This window comes from Sinohyriopsis cumingii, unplaced genomic scaffold, assembly GCF_028554795.1.
Source record: "Sinohyriopsis cumingii isolate HCF-2022 unplaced genomic scaffold, ASM2855479v2 utg001564l, whole genome shotgun sequence".
Taxonomy (NCBI): domain Eukaryota; kingdom Metazoa; phylum Mollusca; class Bivalvia; order Unionida; family Unionidae; genus Sinohyriopsis; species Sinohyriopsis cumingii.
In genome coordinates, this window is record NW_028316019.1 from 268,788 (window position 1) to 288,619 (window position 19,832).

General features: G+C 35.8%; 1 protein-coding gene across 1 annotated transcript in view; it reads left to right on the forward strand.

The window, feature by feature from the left end:
* The window catches only part of LOC149771939 (uncharacterized), a 62,650-nt gene that overhangs the window by 20,346 nt on the left and 22,472 nt on the right, over positions 1-19,832 (forward strand). Inside the window, exons 4-8 of the mRNA XM_089948066.1 lie at positions 662-730; positions 6,137-6,187; positions 6,630-6,680; positions 9,772-9,825; positions 12,185-12,217. Of these exons, the coding sequence (XP_089804192.1) occupies positions 662-730; positions 6,137-6,187; positions 6,630-6,680; positions 9,772-9,825; positions 12,185-12,217 (258 nt within the window). The remainder of the gene's footprint in view (positions 1-661; positions 731-6,136; positions 6,188-6,629; positions 6,681-9,771; positions 9,826-12,184; positions 12,218-19,832) is intronic.

Here is a 19,832-nt window from a genome sequence, read left to right on the forward strand (position 1 = left end):
AACTACACATATTAATGAGGTGGTCTTGCGCTAGTCCAATAAAATCCCTTACCCCCCCCAATCTGTATTGATACTGATGGATGGTTTGGGTCGGATCTCACATATTTATTAAATTGTGAAATTGGGGCAACATATCAGTATACATTTTAAATAACTATATAATTACATTCAGCTGTCCATCAGATCCAGCAACCAATAATACGCAACTTTTGCTCATTCATTCACTTGAAGTTTGGTTGATTTGGTCATGTGACTCATTTCAAGTGTAAGTAGGAAGCAAGAGGTTTATAATGAGTATTGCTAACAGTGGGGAGAGGTGATTGTGGCTGTTACAAGAATTTAAAAGCAAAACAATTCCCCTACGAACATTTTGTTAAATTGAGAGACATAGCAAGACGTAATTGACCTGTATAAGTTCTGGATCTGAAGGATATTTGGGTCAAAGTGTACTTTACTATTTGTTTTAGACTAATGCTGCCTTTGAAGAATCAGATTACACTTCTAAACAGTTTAAACACACGTTTTCTTGTCAACAGTATCAGTTCATGAATCCTTACTGAAAATTAGTCTAGCATGACCGACATAAAAATTGCCTTTTTATGGTTGGAAAGGCTGTATTTATTTTGATAAAAAATGCGATTAATTATTGCCTATTTTACAGGAGTAATGACTGAACAAGATCGGATGCAGAAGTGCCAGCGTGATGCATTGTGCTTAAAAAATTGTTTAGGTAAATCTTATATTTTGCTTTTTACTATTTTATTGTTTCTTGTATTTCTCATATTATTTTTAATCCACCAGTCCTTTTTACTTGCCTCTCTGGCAGTTAATGCATTCTATGATTTCAATATACAAATATTGCACCAAGGAATAATTACATAATTTTTTTTCATGATTCTTACTATTGGTTGAATCCTGTCCATTGTCTCCACCTCACAGCTCAGCTTGGAGAATTGAAAAATCAGATATTTTTGGGGAATATTGTTCTACGGAGTACCTGAAGAAAAAAGAATTAATTGAAACAACAAATCTTCCTTTGTACCACTGATGTAAACCTTTATCTCTGTTTGCATTGGAATGTATGTATGTGGGCATTGAACCCTTGAAAAAATGAAGAATAATCCTTTGCTTAGTTACTTGCATAATTATCTCATTCTTTGAAACTTTTGATTTTAATAGCAGATTAGTAGCTTGCCTATAGGTATTGTTAAGCATTATTTTTCATGCAGAAAAATCACTGTCAATTTGATGTGTGTAATCCTCCATTAAGAGTGAAGAATTGTCAGTATGATGCAATTCCGCATGCAACTCACATTGTCCTTGGTATGTTATGTGCAAAACAAGCACAGATAGATAATCTTTTTCAAAGACGTTGATGTGGTCAGACGTGTGCTAAACGTCAGAGAAAATTTGCCAGTAGCAGTGTTTTTTAACTGCAAATGTGGTCTGGCCTCTATAATAATTTATTTCAAATGGTGTTTTATTATCCATTTGTTTTTCCAGATCATTTTGGTAACATTTTCCCTCCATTTTTTTGTTTCATTAGGGACTTGGGGTTACTTTGTGTACACCTGCAGGGGTCAGATGCACTTATTACCTAAAACATTTTATATCTAGGTACCATAAGTATGCAAGGAATGACAACACCTTGTCCAATATGCAACCTCAAAATGGACCTCCTCCTCATCTGTTTGGTTCCCAGAAACCAAAGTGTAGATGTGACTGATGTATCTGGATAGGAATGAGATGGTTTTCACATTGTTGTTCTTTTTTCCGAAAAGATAGGGTGGGGGACAGCCCTAGGGACTTGAGCCCTCTCCTCTCACCCATCCCTCTCCCATGCATTCTCGTCAGTGCTTGCCGGCGCCTCTTCTTAGGCCTGGTCAAGCATCACTGACACTGGTTAGGTTTTTCCAGTAGTGAATGAGGGATACCGACACCAATTTTGGGAACTATCTCGAGTCCTCTATCAATGACCCCATCTTTCTTCACCAATTAAATCTAGTGAAACTGAGGGAGGAAGTGCACACCCTTTTACAGAAAGGGGTGGTTGAGATGGTTCTGAACGATTAATCACCAGCTTTCTATTCCTGTATCTTCCTGGTAACCAAGAAAAGTGGAAAGTTTCTCATTATAGTCAACCTCTCCTCTTAGATCGGAAGCTTATCTCTGATGTCATGGAGGTACACATGCTCAATTTCATTGCATGGAAGTCTGGAACCACGTTCGTTGGGCCATCTCAGAGAACATGAGTTCAGCATATTTCAGACAAGAAGATCGTTTTGACGTTCTCTCCAGAACTAGATGTCCTCACAGAATGGACTCAACAGTGCTCTGTTACAAAGTCCCATTTCTTGCTGTGGGGAAGACCCCTGGTGGATCTATTTGCAACCAGGCTCAACAACAAACTTTCATTTTACATTCTTGATTCAAGGAGCATTGGCAGTAGATGCTTTCCGTCTCCAATTGGTATCGACTGTTCACTTATGCCTTTCCACCCTTCTTACTGCTTCCTCAGATTCTGCAAAAAGTCAGAAATTCCCCTGCTCAGATCATTTTCATTCCCCCTCTGTGGCCTCAATGCTTGTGGTTCAGCAATCTTCTAGACCTGTTGATCAATCGACCTTGGTCTCTTCCTCGCATTAGGGATTTTTTGTCACAACACTGGGGATCCCTCTTCCATTACAGCCAACAAATTCTCCACCTCCACACATGGCTCATCTCAAGCAATCTCTCTGCCAGAACAAATTTTTGGGCTGAGTTGCCAGTTGCATCATACAGACCAGGAGTGCTTCAACATCCAAGGTCTATGATGGCAATTGGAGAATTGTCTTTGATTAGTGCAGTAGGTGTTGAACCTAGCTGTCCCTCTTTAACTTCTCTTGCTGATTTCCTGTTGTTTCTCTTTGAGAACAAAATACGCTCTGTATCAACTATCACTGGCTATATTATGACCATTTCATGAACCCTTAAATTCTCTCGAGTAATTGGCTTTTGATTCACACCTTGCCTTGAATCTTATGAAGTATTTTGAACTGCAGTCACCTGTGTAGCACTCTTTTATGTCTGGATGGAATCTTTCTTGTGTTTTATGGTTGTCAACCAAAACCCCCTTGTGAACTATTGAGTGAGACTTCTTTTCAGGACCTCATTCTCAAGACTGTGTTTCTACTTGTCCTCACCTCAGCTTGACAACAAAGTGAGATTCATGCCTTATTTATTCAGTATAAATCCCCGGTCTCAGTTGAACCTGCTGTGGATGACACAGATAGACTTTTATGTCAGTGAGAGCGCTCCATTTCTATGTTATGGCATCCAAAGGAAAATGAATGGGTAGGAAGACTTTCAAGGGTTCTGTAGACATTTCAGCTACCGCTATTACATGATGGATTGTCACCACACTCAAAAGAGATTTTTCCTTTATGAAACTTAAAGCCCATGAGGTTTGAGCCGTCGCTGCCTCCTGGGCCTCCCTTAATCACTCCTCCTCGGAGGACACCACGAAGGCAGCATTTTAGTGTTCCCATACTACCTTTTTCCTCTTTTTATCTCTGCTCATTATCACAGCAAAGTACAGTCATATTTTCTCTGGGTCCCATCATTACGGTACACCATGAAACCCCCAGAAATTTTAACATTCCATAACATTGTCCTCTCCACCAAAGGTGAGTACTTTCCATTTACTCTGTTGTTTGATCAGTAACAAAGCATCAGCCAACCCTCCTTAATGACAAATTCAGCTTAACAATAGTCATGGGTAAGCTATTGCTGCTATTCCAATATAGTTTTGGGGGGATAAAATTAATTTTAGTTATGCAATACTTACCCATGGCTATTATCAAATGCCCTCATCTCACCCCGCTCTGATGTCCTGATGTAATAGTTGCCTGTGAAAAAGGTGAGCTATCTGTACTTGTTTTGCACATAACATACAAAGGACAAGGCAAGTTGCACAAGAATTTGTGCCATACTGACAATTCTTCACTCCAAGGGAGAATGTATCCACATCAAACGGATGGTGCATTTATTTTTGGCGATAAAAATAATGCAGGAAAACAGGTATGGATATGTATTGCAAAAATTAGTAAAATTAGTTTTACCCCCCTCCCCAACTACGTTTTTATTTTGAAATATTTTGCACTGATTAAAGTGAGACTCATATATTATGAAACTTGACTTGGTAGTACAAGCTCTTTTTCAGTCACGTGATGGTGAAATGACTTACATCTAACTGGTGTTTGAATTGTACATGTAGCAGTCTATTGAAATATGTGTGCAGCAGTTGATTGACCAAGCAATGAGTTCATTTGAAATGGGTTGAAACTACTACAAATATGTATACCCCATGAAATGAAGTTTGGAGATCTATACTGGTGTCAGAATGTCTCATTTGTACACTGTGTTTGCTTACTTAATATCACATGAATCCTCAGATATATTATTTATGAACTTGGCATGTATTTGTATCATGACTAAACAGTAAGAGTTGTTCCTATTTTTAGCTCATCTTGTCATAAGGGCAGTGGCTATATGGTATAGCCCTGCAACCATCATGCATTGCCTGTTGTCTGTCAAAAGAACAACATAAGTACAGCAGTTGCTATATATTGCAATTAAGTTTAACTTATTGGAGTAACTAGATTACATTGTTGTAATTACATATAGTTATAAGTAGTTAGCTGAATATAGAACTAGTCATATACTTTTTTCAAGCTTTCAGAAATTCACAAACTATTGATAGGGTCCAAAAGATTCATATTCAGTTTTGAATTAATCTTCTAATCATTATAGATGCAGTTGTAAAGATGAGGTTAGTTAACAGTAACATCAGCAATGACTATTAGTGATGGGAATAGGTCAGAATTTCATAGTCGATAATTGGTTCCACTTAACCAACTGATAATCGATTATAATTGGTTACTATTAATTTTTGTTATACAGTCATACCATTGTTCAAGACTTCAGAATGTTATTAAATGTACAGGATTGATCTCTTTTAATGACATGTCACTTTAACCTGATAAAAGTATTAAAAAATTTTCTATCTTGTTGTGTAAGTTTTGTTATTCAACTTTGTTAAATGAAAGCGACTTTTTATGGCTGATGAGTCTTATGTAATTGAAATACTGTCGCAACTCCTAAAAATCTTTTCATTTGTATGTGTCTATAATTTAAAGTACAGAAGTAAATGGTTTCTTGTTTGTCATTATTTGCAAATACTGCAAAGGATTTTACATTAAAACTGAAAGAAATCATCAAAAGTCATTTAAATTTGTTAACTCAACAATTTAACAGCTTAATCATGTAATCATAACTACTGTATATGTTCCTTTGTTACAAAATATAGTATGGTTTTATATTTGTAAGTTGTGAAGGGAATAAATAATTCAATTTAACTTTAGTGAATTGGAGGCCCTCTTTAGCTTACCATTTACACAGGAATTTTACTAACCTTTGTGGACCGCTCCGGTGGCCCAGTGGTGAAAACATCCACCTTGGATGCTGGAGGTTGTGTGTTTGAACCCTGACCGAGTCATACCAAAAACTTATAAAAATGATATTAACAGCTGCATCGCTAGACAATTAGCATTAAGAGGTTAGTGTTGAGACTGGTTGGTTTGGTGTCAGGATAATGTGACTGGGTGGGACACCATGCTACAAGTCTGTGGCATGATTGATGCCCAAGTGCTAGACATCACAATAAACTGCCACACTGCAGACATCATAGCAGTATGACTGAAAAATTGTTAAAGCTATGTAAAAATCCAAATCACACACATGCACACAAACACATACACACACACGCCAACCTTTGTATTTTGCATGCAGCTAAAAAGAAGTAGTCTCCCTTTACACACAATCAATTCAGGAGTTTCACAGTCGATATATCCTTGGTTTCGATTAGAATCAATAATCAGAAGAACAATAATGATTATGGTTTGGACAGGTGAATCATATGTTGTGAAGATACCTGCGCATGCTTTTGTGTGCATTTATGTGGGTTGTTTCAAATTAGGTTTGAAATGTTTTTGATTTTGCCATTTTCTGGCTACAGTTTTAAAAATAGAGACAGAGTAGTAGTATGTATCTATGAAAAAACATATGTAGTCCATACAGCACTTACTTTCTTTTCCAGCAATCAACTATTCTACAACCAAGTCAACTGACCAAAAAGAGATTCCAGAAGGTAATTTTTTTAAACTACTGTTCAGGATCAACAAACATTTAATGATAGACAAAATAAGTGATCTGTTCTGTCTCCCTTATGCTGAGAGAGAGAGAGAATTAGTATGTGTTTGTTTGTAAATATAATTAAGCAAAATATTTTCTGAGAATAAAGTGTTTTCTTTTATTTATCAGTTGATAAATTTCATTTTTTTCCCCTATAAAATGGTCGTTCTTGAAGTCTTAGCCATAATCCAGAAGAAATGATGAATCAGGTGAGATGGAATATTTGATTACTTTGAACCATTGGTTGTATAGGGATTAGATTGATAGGGGAGCATCTTTTAAGTAAAACGTGAAATGTCTGCACTTTATCAGATAGTTTTGGCTATAGTTTGCAGTCTTAGAAGGATTACATTCATTGATTGAAGTCAAAAGTCTGTAGAATACTAACTTTCTTTCAGAAACCAGTTATCACACAACCATGACACTGGATAGGAAAAATTCAACAGAAGGTACTGTAGTTCTAACTTTTGTTCCATTTTTACTCTGATAATTATATTTTTTTGTGTTTTTGTATGTTAATATCTTTGATTTCAGATGTCTTCATGATTGCACTAAAAATATTTTTACTAGCAATTTAAAAAGATATAATTCATTTACTTAAAGTGGGTAAAATCAAAATAGATGAAGTTTGTTGAATGGCTGAATACTCATTAGTAATTAGAAGCAGTGCTAAGTAAAAGACAGTAAGTGTTATGACTATGTTGTCTTAAATTAATAAACATAAAAGAGTGAAAATGAACAAGTTTTGTAAACTTCAGTAAATAATTTATTTCCCTTGAATACAAAATGAAAATTTAAAAAGAACTTACACTATTGTGAATTAAATCCCAAATGATCCATAAAGTTCGATCTCAGGTACAGATGAATAGAGTTCCAGTTGAATTCCATTGGTGTTCCAATATTGAAATGTGTTGATGTGCCTGTATTCTTGAATGTACTGTTGTGCCTTTGGCCTGGAGCATGGATTGTGTTAAAAGTCTTTTGATGTATTACAGGAAAATAATCCAAAATGTCCTTGTCTGAATTCACTGTAATTCCAAATTAATGTCCAAGAATATTATTTAGCAGTTTTTGTGATTCCTGTGAATCATAACTTGAATAAATAAATGAATTCAATTTAAAAACTTAATATAACAATAAAACTGATTCCACATGGGATGTTAAGATAGGAATGAGTAGTTTATCATGTAAACAATGATGATATAAAAAGCAAAGACACAATGTTAGATCCAGGACATAGGTCAGTTCCTTTCTAAACATTTAAAGTTGTCAACATGTTTAGGATTTTCCAAATAAAAAGCCAGATGTTCGAGACTCAGATTTAAAAAAACATGATTACCACCATTAATTATTTATCTATACCCAAAGAGAAATATGAGCTTTATATTATGTTGTTTACATTTATGTTTGAGGGGATTGATCTGATAATGGTACTGTTTTACAGTTGTGGAATCTGCAATATCAGTGTCATTGTTGATTTTATTTGTTCATGTTAGAACATCTGGAAACAAGTGCTCATATTCAAATAATAGTTGTTTTCTTGTGGCTGTAAATGTAAAAGTTTCTGGTACAGATTAATCAGTATTTCTGAATTCCAAAAACTGGTTACACCTCAGTTGCAACAGTCTGATTTCTTTCTAAAATCCTCAGTGGGACAGGTACAGCTAAACTGCATGATTAACCTTGCTATCTCTATCAACATACTCCTTTAACATGTTTTTATCCTAGGAGTATTAATGGTGTAATTTTATTCATTCACCTTTTTCTGTCTTTACAAAGACCATAATACTTAGTCTGCATTGGACTTAGTGGTATAGACAAGAGAGCCAGAACTTTATCACCAGGCTGAAAACTCCCTTCCCTTGTATTTCTGTCATGTCTTAATTACATTTTTGACTTGGTCTTCAGTACAGGACTGATACAGTCTTCCATTATTCTGCTAAATGGTTCATCGAATGCAGGAATATGTTGTAGATGAGCCTTAGGTATCATCTGATTGAATTTTCCTACCATTTGACAAGTGTGACAATATCTGCAATATTTGCAAACGTCACTTTTTTATTTTTGGCCAGTTCAAATGATTCAAGATCTTTTAATAAGTTGACCCCAAAATGACCACCCAAATAAGTTTCTTGGGCTAGACTAAGAATATCCCCACTTGATGCATGTCACAATAGCATTGTCAGAAAAACTAATGGAAAATTCCAAAATATTATCAACAATTTCGCTCTCAGAACATACTAAACTTGTAAATAAGATTAGGCCCTCAGTTTTTAGTAAATATCTTTAAACACATGACAGAAGTCAGGTAGGTCAAAACTCTACACTCAGTCACAGACAAAAGTCAAGCACACAATATAAATTAAATGTAGATATGAGTAATACTTTTACCAAGCAAATTTAAACACAGTAAAGTAATTTTTACTAAATGGGTACAAATTTTCTTTTTCATGTTAACTGACATACTTTGTGATGAGTAAATATTTCTCAGTTTAAGAAAGTTTATGATTTACTTATCCTGGTATGATTATAAATGTATAGATTCAATAGAGTCTGTTTTTACAGCATATTGAAATTTATATCATGAGTAAACATGCACATGTCAACAAAGTAAAATAATATTTGAAAAGAGAATGACCTGCCAGAATTTTTAACATTAATAACCTTTTCACAAACCAAGACTATAACTTAAATTTCATTGTATTCAGAAGAACAAGAAGACTTAGAAATTTACTAGTCCTGCTCAATCTTCACTACTGGTAGCCCTTGGGTTTGGGAACTTCAGATAATTTCAAGCCTTCTTTTATTATTGCATATGTAGGACCTTTCCAGATATAAATTTTCTAGCTGTACATTTAATGCAGAAATGGGTAGATATCAGGGTGTCATTGCTATCGAGAAATATTTTTGTACTAGTTGAGCATGAATATTAGACATTGTTATAGATGTATAAATTGTCAAAATCTTGCATAAAAATAAACTTTGGAATGTGTCGCAATCATCAGAACAATTCTGTACCATTACAAAGTTGAGATATTAATTCTATGTTATTTCATTTATATACAAAATGTTTCAGGTAGCAAGAAACTGTATCAGAGATGTGTACTGCACTCCATGCAGTTATATAAAATCTGCTTTATTTATGGCTGAATTAGCTTGTAGCATAGTAATTGTATAGATAACCAGAATGGTGGCAGTACAAGTTTCCGACGAATACACTATCATTCTGTAACCTGGCTGGTCATCATTATTGCCAGTAGCATAGTGTAGGTTTCAAATATAGTGGCTGATATATTTAACAGTGAAGAAGTCCTAGAAGTTAGAGAATTATCTATGATTACAATTACAAAAAGATGTCCATCTTTATTTTTTAATAGATCATGTGCAAAACATTGGAAATTAATGGCAGTGACTGCATGCACATTCAGTGCCATTCTTTTCCAACTGCTTGGTGTGTAACCAATCTTCTGTTATATATATGCACACTTTCTAAAGAACTCATTATAAATGCTTAGGCTTTGCTCACTATTAATCTTGCAGTTTCACTGAGGACTTCTAAAAGCTATGAATACATCAAAGGAAATGAAGTGGAAGGTAGGAATGCAAATTCTTAATTGTTTAAAATCATATTTATTATAATTGCTTGAAAGAATTTTAATCCAAGCAAAACATTGGTAATACAGTTGTGCAGTACATAAGTGGTTTCTATCATAACATTTATAAAAAGAATAATAATAATGATAATGATAATAATGGGGCGATTCCGTTAACACAGACAGGACATTTTCTGGTAATTTTTAATGTTTAACTTATGTTTTTGTACCCACATAGTTCATGGTTAAACATTTTATTTAGATGAATGAACCCATAGAAGACTACAATGGAAGCATATTGGTTTGTCCCATACAACATCTTTTCAGGAAAGGAGAGGTTTAACCTCCATGTCACAACTGAGACTTTAACAAATCAAATGTTTTTGTCGAATTTTGATTACTTCAAAGTCCACTTTGACATGCAAGTTTCATATAAGAAAACAAAATGAGAAACAAAAACCGATTTTTTATTCTATCATGATATTAATTATTTCAGTTTAAGGTATAACTTGTCCGAGCAAATTGCAATGTAATTCTACAACCGACTCAATGATAAGACAATTTATTCTCATTGTTTCCATTTTCTGGCAAGACCATTGTTAAATTTTAGTTCCAATCACACCAATTCAAAAGTTTTCTTTTGATAATAGACATATTTTAAAGATGGAGTAAATTTCAGGCTATGGACACTGCATGAAACATACTTAATCAGAAATAGAGGCAAATTCATTGATGTATAGTTTTGTCTTTATTAGCAAATTCTGTTTTTATTCACCAGAGATTTGTTTTAAATAGTGTCTGTACAAAACTGAGTTTGTAAATGCCATCTATGACAAAGAAACCCAGGCTGATAAAATAACTGACAACTCATGATACTGAGTAAGAAATAGTCATTTTCATCATGATATTTATTGTCTGCTAATTGTGACTACCTAAAAGAGAAAATAATTTTAATTTTGTTATTTGCTATTCACAATTATTTTGTAATAATTTGTCAACAATTATTAAATGAATACAGACACCACAAGTTACAGACAGAACATTTCATTTTTGTCAGTTCATGGATCCAAATGAAAATTGAATAGAACTGCCAGTGATGGCTCTTTCAATGTACAACATTTACCCAAAACAATTGCTCTTTTATAAATTTTATACAGTAAATATCAGATGGTTATAGTCACTACTCGTTCTTTGAAAAGTTTTGGAGACAATTTAATGACAGGAGCAAATTTCTGAAAACTTGCAGAAAATATTTTTAAATTTTGGCAATATATAAAAGTCATCAGTATCAGAAATTGAAAACACATATAATGAAAGATATCTTACACCTTGATTTGCATATCACATTGCAGTCCACAACCATATGAATCTGCATTCAATTTCTCATGAATTGTTTAATCAAATATTGGACATTAAGCCATTTAATGGTATGGTATATGTAATGACCAAAAGTGAGATTTGAACTGCAGCAGCATAACATATGAAATCACTGCATCACTGGGTCCATCTTCTTGATATTACTCAGAAAGCATAATGATTGACACATGACACTTTTTTCTCTAGTATATATACTGTAGTACATGTAAAACTCATTTTCATGGGTACTAATTTTCATGGATTTCATTGTTGACCCAAACCATGAATTTAAAGACCCAACAATTTTTTTTAGCTGCGTGATAATGAAGCACCCCCCTTTTTCTTACTGTGTTTCATTCCTAGAGATCAATAAAGCTTTTTGATAAATCTGCATAATTTCTGTAATCTAGGAAGTGAACATACATATTACATGTGCTTCTTTTATTTTAACCCCATAAAAATAGAATTACAATGAATTTACTGAATATAATGCATGTAATATTGTTTAAATGCATGTCTATCTATACATTATCCATTAACTGTAATTGTGAAATAAATAAGAATAGAGAGAACAAATTAATGCATAAGGTATTTGAAAGCTAGTATTACTGAAAATGAAAGAAATAATAAATGATATTAGTATATGAAAATTAGATTTAATACTTTTTCAAGTCTATTCTTCATTCAAGTGACAATGTTGTCAAAAAATGTAAATCCTACTAAAAGGATGTCTCATTCTATCAATACATGCTTAATCTCACTGAACAACATGACTGTAAAATAGTAAAATTATTGCATGAAGCACAATTGCTAATGAATTCCAGCTATATATGCTAATCAGTGCAGACTATTGAAGCTCACGTGTCACTGTAGTTTGGAAAAATGTTTTATAATAAGTTCCATGCTTTTGTTAATGCACATAATTTAGTATGTATGTTGAAAAAAATAAAAGCAGTTCTTCAGTTTAATATAGACATTAAGGCTAATTACCCCTTATTTTGCAGAAAACTTGATGAAAGAGATCATGCCACTGCTAAGTAAGTACATGTGTTGCGATCAGTATTATTTTCTGTAGTCCTGTTCACGTTTTACTGTCCATATGTCTTTCATTTTGTTTCTCTAGCAGTCGGTTCAATGTTCCAGATAGAAAGAAATAGGGGTGATCTGCATGACCCGTAGAAAAGCCCACCCTTTGCCTCATGTTATAGTGTCCCTCACCCTTCTTGAATTACATACGTAGTGACTATAAAGTTTTATCATGCCTTGTTAAGTAAATTGACTGTTTTAACTAGTTTTCAAACTTGAATCACTTGGATAATTGAAACATTCTAAGCAGATTAAACACCAAGTGGCAGGAGTATATCTTTGCCTGAGCTGCTAACTTAGAGATCAAGGATGTTACCATAAGCATTTCTGCTTGGAAGCATCTTTCTCATTACCTCAAATATTACTTTATTTTTTCTTTCTATCACATTCAATTATAAGTGTAAAACCCAGAATATTTCAGGCATAAGACAATTTTCAAAATATAAAAGTAGAGACTAAAAATGTTATATGAACCTAAAGATTTTGAAATTGTTCTTCACTATATTTACATCTATGGTACAACCATGCCTGATGATAAACATGGACTTTCCCAGCTTGAAAATCAGGAAAAAAGAGTTGTAAAGCAGATTGATTTTGTCAATCACATCTCTTGAAGGAAAACGTTTTTTCTTCATTTAATTTCTTTGCAAAATCAATGTTGTTGTTGCTGCTCTCTACCTGCCATATTACCTGATAAGTGACCCTTTGCTCAGTTTCATGTTTATGTGGAATTTCATAATGTGGGGCTATGTATGTACTTGGTGAATATACTAAATATTACTTCACTAAATATAGAAAAGTTGATGTGGAGCAATAAAATGAACCCATCATAAACATTAGCCATGTGACACTTATTCTATAAAAACTTTTTAATATCATGTAATTTGAGGTAAATTACCATTTTTGAAAGTGACTCTAATCCCATTTGCATATCTGATACATATAAGAAATGTAACAAGTACATGGTTACAACAGTATTTAATGGATAGATAGGATTGTCATTCACTTGACTCTCTCCCTTTTTTGGCCAAGGTCTACTGTTTCAGAGGTTGCTGTAATTTCAGCTGCAATGTAAATGTTGGCCCTCTATTACATGTATGTATATTTGCATTGTTAATAATTGCACACACAATAAAGAAAGGAACATAAGGGTCGGCAACCTATGGCATGCATGCCGCAAGGTGGCACATCAATAGGTTTTGTGTGGCATGCAAACGGCAGTCAAAAATTTTGATTTTAAGTGTTACTCTCTTACTGGTGGCATATTCTCGTTCATTTTGTAATTAATCCGGAAAAGAGTGTCATGCTATGTAAAATAGGTTGCCGATCCTTGTCTTATTTCTTTGTATTTAAATATACATCTATGCACAGTTTAATACTAGAATAGAAACAGGACAAAAAAGCAAATAATAAGCTAAACTTGTATACTGACATGAGTAAAATAAATTAATTAAATAAAATCTAGAGTATTTTAAGAACACGTTATATTTAGTTTGAACATTTGTTTTCTTTTTATCTTGCTGGCACCTAAACATCATATGCTGATGATTAAAGTGATTAAAAAGCATGTATGTAAATAATGCATGTGGATAGATACATAAATAAGAAAGGGTTCAGAAAGCAGAGCAAAAACAGACATGTGCATGTATATAGACAGTTAAATGGAGAGGTATAAATACTTTGGAAATACCTAAAAATAGACTTATCCTTTGAATACATTCCCCAATCACAATACATTAGGAATGTTAGCCTGCTACCTTGTGAATTCAGTCCTACCAAAAGACTGTCTATTTTAAATAGAGTGGGCAGTAACTCTTGCCCATTACCTCCCCTTGATACCACCAGTAGTCACCAGTTTTTAACTTCACTGCTGTACAAAGCACATGTCTTAGTTATCCTCTGACAATCCAGCCTTTTTTGTGCTCCTGTAGGCCCATCAAATGTTCATCTTGGATTTATTGTGCAGACTTAACTATTTACTGCAGGTTCTATGCATTATTTTACAATTTCTGCCACTTTTTGAGTGATTTTATTACCCTTTGGTATTCATCTTTTAAGACCACCATCCCACCATGCTATCATTGACCGTATGCATGGTCATTATGAGATAGTGTACCTTTGTCAATGTTCTCTTATCCTGTCAGTGATGGAGTTCTTCTTAGCAAAATTCTGAAAAGTGTTACCTGATATGTATGCTTAGTTTATTCATATTTCATGCTATTTTGATAGAATTATGGTTTAATTATTAGCTAAGCATTGTGCACATGTTCGTAAAAGGGCCATAGGTTTCTGATACAACACTTTCGCTGCTCTGTAAGTTATGATTGCATTTTAGCAACTTTGTAATTTTCAATACATTACTAGTTTCTGCTTTTTTTTTTTCTCCATTCATCAGATGTCAATTTAATTAATTTATATGCAACTTGGAGCATGGAATTCTACCATGACTTTTGTTTATACTATGTATACACCATTCATGATATTTAGTGTCTATAATACGAAGTAAGTGGAAGTATGAGCTTCTATTTTAGGTAATTAGTCATATACTGATTTGCTAATTTATGCTTGTAGCTAGTTAGTAACATACTACTTTGCTAATCTTTGTTTTGTTTTCTCTTGTGTTGTTTCAGGAGGAATGTTTACTATATGCATAAAATGCACACTCAAAGTGATTGTCCTGTTGGCATTGAAAGGAAGGAAAAATGGAATAAATCAAGGAAGACAACCTGTGGTTCATTGTTGGTAATAGCGATTCATTGGGGAGTATTCCCCAATTTTAGGCAGCCCATGAGGCGTAAGTCCCTCCACATGTCCAAGCATGACCTTAAGGCCTGTAAGTCCAGGTGCATGTGGATCATGCCAGATTTATTGGATCCAATTCTTCATACTGCCATACCATTACTGGTAATCCTTTCCAGCCAACACCAGCAGTCCAGCCATCCCAGTATGGGGACCTTTTCATTGAAATGGCATAAGCATTTGAATGAGAAATCTGTCCATTCAGCCAGGCATTTGGTACGACTGGTACCAGTGATTGCCAGACCGTCTTATACACCACCAGCGTCCAGACTGACTACACAATGGTCACATCAGATCCATTGAAACTAATGCATATTAAGACTGAACCATTGCCAGCTGTCCAGCCATTCCAACATGATAACCTTTTTCATCCAATCAGTCCAGCCAGCTATGATTTACAAGGATCTTAGTGACAGATCCTTCTGTCCAACCATACAGTCAGTAACATGCCCTTTCTGTGACGGAGATTTCAGTGAGAAATCTGTTTGTCCAGCCAGCTCTTTTGTGCGACTGGTACCAGTGATAGCCAGACCATATTCTATACCATCAGCTTCCATGCCAACCATTCACTAGGCAAACCAGCTGACAGTACCTGACTTCTGTACGTACACTGCTTGTCAATAAGAGAGAGCTAGTGACAGTTCTTAGAGATAGAACTGAGTCTTCATACCACCTGGTATGTCTTTTCTGGTACTGCAGGGAGACCCAGTTGGGCTTTGACTTACAGTGAGTGCGACTGAACTCCTTCAAATCAACCATCCTTCATGTCTTACTCAGATGCAACCATGGAATGGACTGAAGTTTAGCTTTTAAGCTACTGTCAAGGACATTTTTTGGGGAGTTGGCTTGTTCAGAAAGTTCAGAATGTCCTCCACCTGTACAGCTTATATAAAGAATTGGTAGATCTCAGGGAGGAGGATGAGACAGACCTTTGGTGACAGACATCTTCAGAACTGATCTCTTGGTACTTGTCATTAATGTAGTAGCTGTTCATATGTATGTTCATCTGTTTTTAGGTCAGAGCTGGTTTGGGATATCATTGCTGACACCTGACAATAGCCATGCTTGGGAGGTGATGACCAAGATTGCTAGGGTCAATGACCAGGGCTGCTCACCATACCATGGCCAATGCTTTGATGAGTTCAGCAATCTATTCTTGAAACAACATGTTGCATGTGTGCAATCCATGTCTCTCCAACTGTATCATATGCTACTTTTCCGGATGACCCTGTTGGGATCACTGTTGCTTTGGAGGAAGAATAGAGGATGTTCAGAGGCAACCAGCTCAGAAACTGCCCCTTATTCTCACTGCTTAACCAATATGCGCATTTGGATCCACCCAGTCCCCATCAGTGTGAAGGGATGTTAAGTGGCCTTGAGACACGGGATCTTCTCAGTCACATGTGCACCAACATCAATCTCTGGTGTCAGAAAGAAACCAATGTTCAAGCTCACTGGATCACCCTATTCCCTTAGAACAGTATGAGGTGCGATCCAGGTCAATTGGAGGGTCTTCAGGTTTTGTTCATCAACAGTTCCCCCCCCCCCCCCCCCCGTCCACCCCATCAGATCAGGAGAAGGATGCCTTTACAGGAGATGTGGTTGCTCATCAAAGAAAAAGAGTAGTAGAGATTGTGCAAATGCCACAATCCCCAGAGTTTTACTGAAAGCAGTTTCTTTTTAGGAAAGCAAAGAACAAGTTGAGACCCACCATCGACTGGAGTCACCTCACCCATTTTCAGGTGGAAACAGCGAGATAAATCCAACTGACAGGGCGAGTATGCCTTCAGTCTCGATCTGACAGACATACTTTCACATCCCTATCCACCCTGTCTCCTTCAAGTTTCTCCATTTCACATACCACAACACCATCCAGCAATTCACTGTTCTTCTCTTTGGTCTCAGTATCAACACCTGGGCTTTCACTCTGATTATGGATTGCATCTTTACTCAGTTCTGGTCAACATATGCCACATATGTTGACCAGAACTGAGAAAAGATGCAATCCATAATCAGAGTGAAAGCCCAGGTGTTGATACTGAGACCAAAGAGAAGAACAGTGAATTGCTGGATGGGAGCAGACTTGATCCCCCTTGGCTGCCATGTTATGCGCCCCTTGCAGAAGTGGTGACCCATCTCTTCAAATGGGGCATCAAATCACCCAGACTGTGTGTCATGATTTGGCATTTTCTGTGTTGATGCTATGTTCTCCATATCAACATACAAGTCAGACACATTCCTTGCAGACTCAATGTCTTGGCCGACAATCTTTCCAGATGAGGTCAAGTCCTTCACACAGAATGCCTTCTCAACCCATCGGTCTTCACTCGGATCTGTGCTCTCTGGGGATACTCAATGATTGATCTTTTTACAATAAGGTGGAGTCACAAGCTACCCACCTTTATCTCTCCAGTTCCAGACCCAGAATCTTGGGCTGTGAATGCGCTATCAATCAGTTGGGAGGGGTTGTGGGCTTTTGCTTATCCTCCCACAGTCTTGATACCAAAAATAATCCAGAAGTTACTGGTCAGAATTGCAAGATGATTTTGATCACCCCTCTCAGGTGGGATGAGTCCTGGGTCACCAGTCTACTCAATCTTATGATAGATCTACCCATGACCAACCTGAATCTCCTTAATATGCAACCAGGATCATTGGTGTTCCATCTCTGTTTTGGACCATCTTTTACATGCTTGACTCTTATCAGGATAGCCTTGTGAGATGAACACTTTAAACCTTCGACTTTGGAGAGAATCTCAAGAGCAAGAAGGCCCTCCACTCTGAAGGCTTGTGATGGGAAGGGGTGCGTGTTTAGGGACTGGTGCAAGATCCATCATCATGGGTTCTACCATGGCTCTACTCAAGTAAGTTTGGGCCTCTAGCCCACAGTTTGCTAAAGTTTCTATCATACAAGACATGTTTCCTTTTAGCTTTAGCTTCTACATTCAGGGTAAAGAACTACATACCTTTTCAGCTAAACCAAACTATTTTCAGCTCAGATCAGTAACTAAAGAGTCTCCTTCTCTTCCATAGATGAGTCAAGAGCAACAGTCATGCAAGATCCTGTCTGCGCTCTCAAGCACTACTTGAAATGCACAGTACTTGACATGTCTTAGCATGCACAAACACCTCTTCCTCCAGGTAAAGACGGGAAAACAAGACATCACCTCTCTAGCCCATGCTCTGTGACTGAAGTGAGTTAAATGCTGGGCGTACTCTGACATATCTCTCAAGATCAGAGTCACCTCATGAAGATTACAGCTCATGCAATTAGGGCCATCTCTGCGAGTGTCACGTTCAAATGTAATGTTTCGATTTCAAATATTGTAGAAGCTATTGGCTGGCATGCAATGTCAACCTTCTTAAGTTTTTCCCTCAAAGATTTAGCATCACAGACACAAACTTTGAATCTGTTAGGGCCGATGGCATCAGCACAGATGGCCACCAGACCCACCTATATCAGTCAACACAGCCTGTTAACTTATATGGATTTCTCAGTCAAACGTTTGTAGATCTGAAGATCTCAGCTTCATCTTCTCAACCATAGATACAAGTCCCAGGTCAAGGGATCCCAGGCTGAGTTGCTTATGTCATTAGGAGAATGGGTTATCTTTCACATGGGAAATTCAGCCTTAGAAGGATACCTAAAGTAGAGGTCGGATGCTCAGCATCCCCTCCTCCTCTTACTCATTTTCCTAATGTAATGTGATTGGGGAATGTATTCGAAGTTGAAAGCAAATTTGTAAGTATATTATGTTTCTCCGAGAATATTTTCCCCAATCACATTACTTAAAAGCCCTCCAAACCACCATGCCATGTGAGCGTCTTATTTAGAATCTCACTCAGCTAAAAATAGGTGACACATGGTGGTGATGAGAGGTAATGGGCAAGAGTTATTTACATTTTTCTGTTTAAAATATACCCGTTATGATGATTTTTGTCTTAGTAGGGCTGTATTCATTAGGTAGCAGGCTAATATTCCAAATGTAGTATGATTGGGTAAGTATTCTCAGAGAAACAAAATTTACTTTAAAAATTTCTATTTTGGAGAGAGAGACAGACAGAGAGAGAGAGCTGATTAGGTAAAAGACCATGCACTGAAAATTAAATAACCAATAAGAATATTCTAACCAGTCCTTTAGTACGTGTTTGTTATTATTACTACTTCTAAACTACTTGGAGGATTGTTGGGAAATTTAAAGATGGTCTTAAATTAAAATGATGCTCATACATCCAGTATGACTACTAGGAGTGAAAGAATAAACCTGTTCTGCATATTAATATGATTCACAATACAGATCATACAATATAATTCATTATCGATACACATCTCAACCTTCTGACCTATTCATTTTTCAAAGGTCTGTCATTGGTAGGGAGGTACTGCTTTATATGCATTGACATCTTGGTTGTATTTTTAATTTGCAAATTACAGACATAATCTTATCATGTGTTCATAAGGCAGTCTCATCCTTGACAAGATAAGAACAAAAAAGAAAAACATCTTTCAAACAGATGACCTTGAAGTTCTTAATTGTCAGTGGTTTTAATTCAACTTTGTAGGCCGTTTCAAGCTGCCTCATTTGATCAGATGAACACATCTTGGTCACCTCTCCCTTTGTTTTGAACTGCATGAATGTTTTTAAAACGTCTTATTTCAGGTCTTCGCTTACATTTGGAAGGCACTATGATTTTGTCTTCAAAACAGAAATAACAGTGCATTTAACTTTGGCAAGGAAACTCTTATCTAGAAATTAAAGTCAGAGT